Here is a 6,000-nt window from a genome sequence, read left to right as displayed (position 1 = left end):
CCATCTATCACCACTCTCTGACTTCGACCGGTTAGCCAGTTTTATATCCAATTGGCCAGATTTCCCTCTATCCCATGCCTCCTGACTTTCCACATAAGCCTACCATGGGGAACCTTCTCAAATGCCTTACTAAAATCCATGTATAGTACATCCACTGCTCTACCCTCGTCCACATGCTTGGTCACCTCCTCAAATAATTCAATAAGACTTGTAAGGCAAGACCTACCCTTCACAAATCTGTGCTGGCTGTCCCTAATCAAGCAGTGTCTTTCCAGATACTCATAAATCCTATCCCTCAGTACCCTTTCGATTACCGAAGTAAGACTAACTGGCCTGTAATTCCCGGGGGTTATCCCATTCCCTTTTTTGAACAGGGGCACAACATTCGCCACTCTCCAGTCCCCTGGTACCACCCCTGTTGACAGTGAAGACGAAAAAATCATTGCCAGTGGCTCTGCAATTTCCTCTCTTGCTTCCCACATAATCCTAGGATATATCCCGTCAGGCCCGGGGGACTTGTCTACCCTCATATTATTCAAAATGTCCAACACATCTTCCTTCCTAACAAGTATCTCCTCTAGCTTACCAGTCCATTTCACATTCTCCTCTTCAACAATACGGTCCCTCTTGTTTGTAAATACTGAAGAAAAGTACTCATTCAAGACCTCACTTATCTCTTCCGACTCAATACACAGTCTCCCACTACTGTCCTTGATTGGACCTACCCTCGTTCTCGTCATTCTCATGTTTCTCACATACGCATAAAATGCCTTGGGGTTATCCTTGATCCTATCCGCCAAAGATTTTTCATGCCCTCTCTTAGCTCTCCTAGTTATGGTGAGACCTTTATGACCTTTCAAGTAGTCATCCAAGTAGCTTTTTAAAAGTTGAGGTTTTCTCCCTCAAGTATGCCCCAGGTGGTACGTTCTAGATAACCCCTACAATCGGGGTGAAAAAAAATTTCTTCAAATCCCCTTGAAATTGAAATTATCAGCTTGAGATAATGTCCCCTTCTTATTATTAACCCTTCAAATAAGAGGAACAGCCGCTCCCTCTCCACCATGTCCGTGTCCCTCATAATCTTATACACCTCTATTGGGTCCCCTCTCAGTCTGCTCTAAAGGTAGGATTGACATTTCACTGGGTTGAGTACCTGTTAAGTATACTATTGGGGAAAAGGGGGAAACATTTAAAATCTTTCTGAACTGTCTTAGGCTTGCATGTAACTTTGTTTTTTCTTCCCTTTCATACAACAAATTTGTGTACTTCTGTTAAAAAACATTGACAGTCTTGAATAAGTATGTTTAGTCATGAGCTAATATTGTTAAAAACTTCAAAATTAACCATATGATCTATCAAGTTAGGTCTCACTCTGAGATCTGATTTGACCTGTATTAATATTAGCTGGGATTATATCAATTGTCTTTTGACCTACATCTGTGAGGTCCCTCTGACTCTCACAATTGCACTTCCTCACACTAAGTTCGCTCTGAGAACTTGATTTTTTTCTCACAGTTTCTCTGTTGCCATTGCACCTGCTTGGAGAGTGAGTGCCACATTCACTGGTTGGTAGTGTAACTGGTTGTGTCTCTTCGATTTCCTCAGACTTGTGTTTTCTCCCTTCTCCCCCCTCCCCTGAAATCTGAGCTGGTGGAAGAAGCTCAAAGGTGTTCTTCTTTCCATGTTCAACTGATTGGGTGATTTCTGTCATGATGTTAATGGTCCTCCGCAGTCTTTGTTGTCCCTGTGTGTCAGGTCCATTTATCCTGTGTCTACTCTCCAGGTTGGGATGGACTGCAACTCAGAACAAATTGTTCAACAAGGTCGTGAAAGCATTGTATTCAGATCGGTTGGCAAGACTGGCGAATGAGGGGGTGAGTAGCACATGGTTTCTTAGCTTGGTCAGAGTTTGGCCTGTCCTGCCCTGACTGCCACCATCTGTCACCTCCTATTACCACCACCATAGATGGAAGCTGTTCATTGGATGATGAGGTGAGGGGTGAGGTTGATTGAACCCTGGAGAATGGTGCAACTGGGCTCACTGTCAGCAGACTCACAATAGAATCTGACCATTGAGAAAACTGTCTGATGTTGCAATCAGTGCCCCTTAATGTGGGGTTGCCCAGAGGACTTGAGGTGTTAAAGGTAGCTCTGTTAATTTCCTGCTATTAGTTGAATAGAGGGGGAATGATCTAATTATGAAACCTCAGTATGGAAAAGACTTGGATATAGATGAAAAATAATCGCACCAAGATGTGAATGGTGTCCAGGTCTCTAACCATAGTCATATGGTAGAACAGAGTATGAAGAAAGAAACAATGGGAGCTTGTCAGAAAGGTGCTGTGATAATCAAGGGGGATTTTAACTTGGGCGTGGAGTGGAAAAACCAGAAGGGAGCAAGAGGACCGCACAGATTATTTTCAGGATCACTTCTGCGAACAGCACATTGTGTCTCTATACAGAAATCAGTAATTTCTAAACCTGAAATTCAGTGAGACCTTGTCCTGAAGGCATCCTAAGGTAACTGTGAACAAAATATGATTGAGTTTTACATTCAATTTGAGGAAGAGAGTAGTTGGTGCAAGACTCGTATTTTAAGCTCAAGGGCAATTATGAAGGCAAATCCAGTTTAAGGGTAAGGTTACTTGAGAGATGGCCAAGCATTTAGGGATATTCATAATATGCAAAATGGATACTTTGCAGCAAGGAAGAAAAGTTCCAAGGGACAGATCCACCATTTGTAGTTAACTAAAATATTTAAATAAAGTATCAAACTTAAAGGGAAATCAAGTAAATATGCAAAGATGTGTCACATCTCTGAAGATGGGAAGAAATGTTAACTGAGCAAAGAATGTCAAAAAGATGAAAAAGGAAGAAAAAAATTAGAATATGAGAGAAAACCAGCTAGAAACATTTACTATTTGACTTTATATTTCTAGCTTGTTTTCTCTCATATTCTAATTTTGGCCTTGTTTCTCATCTCTTTGCCATTTTTTTGAGCTTATATTTCTTTTCCAGTTTTCTGATTTGTAAATAGCCTGGTAAGACCGAAAAGCCAAGATCTTTTCCAAAGGCCTCAAATTTGGTGTGTCTCCAAGTTTGTTGCGGTCTGCTTTCAAAATACATTAAATTTTTAGATCTTCTCTGCTTTTGGGCACGTGAAGAGAGGACATCCAATCTGTAGTTTGGAAAGAAAGAGTTAACAAACTGAGCTTTGGTCCTCACGAAAATGAGTCTGAAGTTGAACAGGTCTTTTGCATTGGTTTTCTCTGCAGAGGATGCAAGTTACATTCTGGAAATAACTGTCACGAATCCAAAGTATGGTGCTGGAAAAGCACAGCCAGTGCAGCAGCATCTGAGGAACAGGAGAGTTTTGAGCATAAGCTCTACATCAAGAATGAGAGGGTGGCCTAAGGGAGCTGAGAGATAAATGGGAGGGGGGCTGGGGCTGGGGAGAAGGTAGCTGGGATTGCGATATGTCGATGAAGGTAGGACTGAAGGTGATAGGTCGGAGAGCAGGGTGGAACGGACAGGTGGGAACGAAGATGGACAGTTCAAGAGGGCAGTGTCCAGTTGGAAGGTTGCATCTGATATAAGGTGGGGGGAGGGGAAGTGAAGAAACTTGTGTAATCTACACTGATTCCATGTGGTTGGAGAGTCCCAAGGCAGAAGATGAAGCGTTCTTCCTCCAGGTGTCAGGTGGCTAGAGTTTGGTGGTGGTGAAGGCCCAGGATTTGCATGTCCTTAGTGGAGTGGGCGGGGAGAGTTTAAGTGTTCTGCCACAAGGCAGTGGGGTTGTTTAGTGCATGTGTCCCAGAGCTGTTTTTTTTTTAGATTAGATTAGATTACTTACAGTGTGGAAACAGGCCCTTCGGCCCAACAAGTCCACACCGACCCGCCGAAGCGTAACCCACCCATACCCCTACATTTACCCCTTTACCTAACACTACGGGCAATTTAGCATGGCCAATTCACCTGACTTGCACATCTTTGGACTGTGGGAGGAAACCGGAGCACCCGGAGGAAACCCACGCAGACACTGGGAGAACGTGCAAACTCCACACAGTCAGTCGCCTGAGGCGGGAATTGAACCTGGGTCTCTGGCGTTACGAGGCAGCAGTGCTAACCACTGTGCCACCGTGCCGCCCACTGTTCTCTGAAATGTTCCGCAAGTTGGTGTACTGTCTCCCAAATGTAGAGGAGACCACATCAAGAGCAACGGACATAGCAGTTGATGTGTTTGGAAGTACAGGGAAATCTCTGTCGGATGTGGAAGGATCCTTTGGGGCTTTGGACGGAGGTGAGGGGGGGAGGTGTGGGTACAGGTTTTTCACTACTTGTGGCAGGTGAAACTGCCAGGAAGGGAGGGTGGGTTGGTCGGGGGCATGGAACTAACAAGGGAGTCGTGGAGGGAATGGTTTCTCTAAAACGCAGATCGGGGTAGGAGGAGAAATATATCCCTGGTGGTGGGATCTGTTTGTAGGTGGTGAAAATGGTGGAGGGTGACGTGATGCATCCAGAGGTTGGTTGAGTGGAAGGTGAGGACTGGGTAGTGGGGGTGGTTTGTCTCCTTGTTGTGATTGAAGGAGTGGGGTTCGAAGGCAGAGGTGCGGGAAGTGGAGGAGATGCACTGGAGGGCATCATCGACTACATGAGAGGGGAAATTGTGGTCTTTGAAGAAGGAGGCCGTTTGGGACGTTCTACGGTGAAATTGGTCATCCTGGGACCACCTCTTTCCCCTTCCTGGACCTCTCCATCTCTATTTCCAGCGACCAACTCAACACTGACATCGACTTTAAACTCGCTGACTCCCACAGCTACCTGGACTACCCCACCTCCTGTAAAAACGCTATCCTTCATTCCCAATTTCTCCGCCTCCATGGCATCTGCTCTGAGGCTGAATAGGGTGGAATCTTTTTCTCTGGCATATCGGAGGCTGAGGTGTGACCTTAGAGGTTTTTAAAATTATGAGGGGCATGGGTCGGGTGAATAGACAAGGTCTTTTCTCTAGAGTAAGGGAGTCAAAAACTAGAGGGTAGAGGGTATAGGTTTTAGGTGGGAGGACAAGGGTATTGAGGGGCAACTTTTTCTTGCAGAGTTTGGTGAGTGAATGGAATGAACTGCCGGAGGAAGTGGTGGAAGCTGGTGCAGTTACAGTGTTTTAAAAAGCACCTGGATAGATATATGAATAGGAAGGGTTTAGAGGGATATGAGCCAAACACTGGCAAATGGGACTAGGTGTGTCTAGGATATCTGGTCGGCAAAGATGAGTTAGACCGAAGAGTCTGCTTCCATGTTGTATGTCTCTATGACTCTATTTAGCATGGCCAGTCCACCTAATCTGGACTTTGGGAAGAAAACCAGATCACCTGGAGGAAACCCGTGTGGAATGTGTAAACTCCATACAGGCAGTTGACCAAGGGTGTAATCGATCCCAGGTCCCTTGCGCTGTAAAGCAGCAGTGCTCATCACTGACCCACCATGCTCCTGACTTTCCAAGACTTCTGTTCCATGACTTCTCTAAATCTAGGTGCACAGAGAACCTCATGCTTGAATTGCTGAAGGTTAGTGTTCAGGTCCAGCAAAGTAATCGGTAAGACTAATAAAATCATCATTTATTGCGAGATTTTGCAAAGGCGAAAATAGGAAGTTTATGCTTCAGTCATACAGGGCATTCACAAGATGACATCTGAAGTACTGTGCACAGTGTAAAGAAGGACACAAATGCATTGGAAGCAGTTCAGAGAAAGTTTACTTGACCAACATCTAGAATAGACGGATTGTATTTTGGGGAGAGGTTGGTCACACTAGGCTTGTATCTGCTGGAGTTTAGAAGAATACAAGACAGCTTGATGGAAACATAAAAGATCCTGAGAGATCTTAACTGGATGAATGTGGAGAGGATGTTTCTGCTGTCGGAGAATCTCAAACCAGAGATGATTGTTTAAAAATAAGGGGTCGCCCATTTAAACAGATGTTGAGCATCTGTTTGCCATAGAG

General features: G+C 44.7%; 1 protein-coding gene across 2 annotated transcripts in view; it reads left to right on the top strand.

The window, feature by feature from the left end:
• The window catches only part of kansl3 (KAT8 regulatory NSL complex subunit 3), a 79,077-nt gene that overhangs the window by 10,428 nt on the left and 62,649 nt on the right, over positions 1-6,000 (top strand). For both annotated transcript variants that reach the window (XR_006309887.1, XM_043681073.1), the window contains exon 3: positions 1,784-1,874. Coding sequence is in view for 1 of the 2 variants with exons in the window: in XM_043681073.1 (XP_043537008.1) it covers positions 1,784-1,874 (91 nt within the window). In the remaining variant the exon portion in view is untranslated. The remainder of the gene's footprint in view (positions 1-1,783; positions 1,875-6,000) is intronic.

The sequence above is a fragment of the Chiloscyllium plagiosum genome, chromosome 41 (genome assembly GCF_004010195.1).
Source record: "Chiloscyllium plagiosum isolate BGI_BamShark_2017 chromosome 41, ASM401019v2, whole genome shotgun sequence".
NCBI lineage: Eukaryota > Metazoa > Chordata > Chondrichthyes > Orectolobiformes > Hemiscylliidae > Chiloscyllium > Chiloscyllium plagiosum.
The sequence above is the reverse complement of the archived record's forward strand: the minus strand, read 5'-3'. Positions and strand labels throughout refer to the sequence as shown.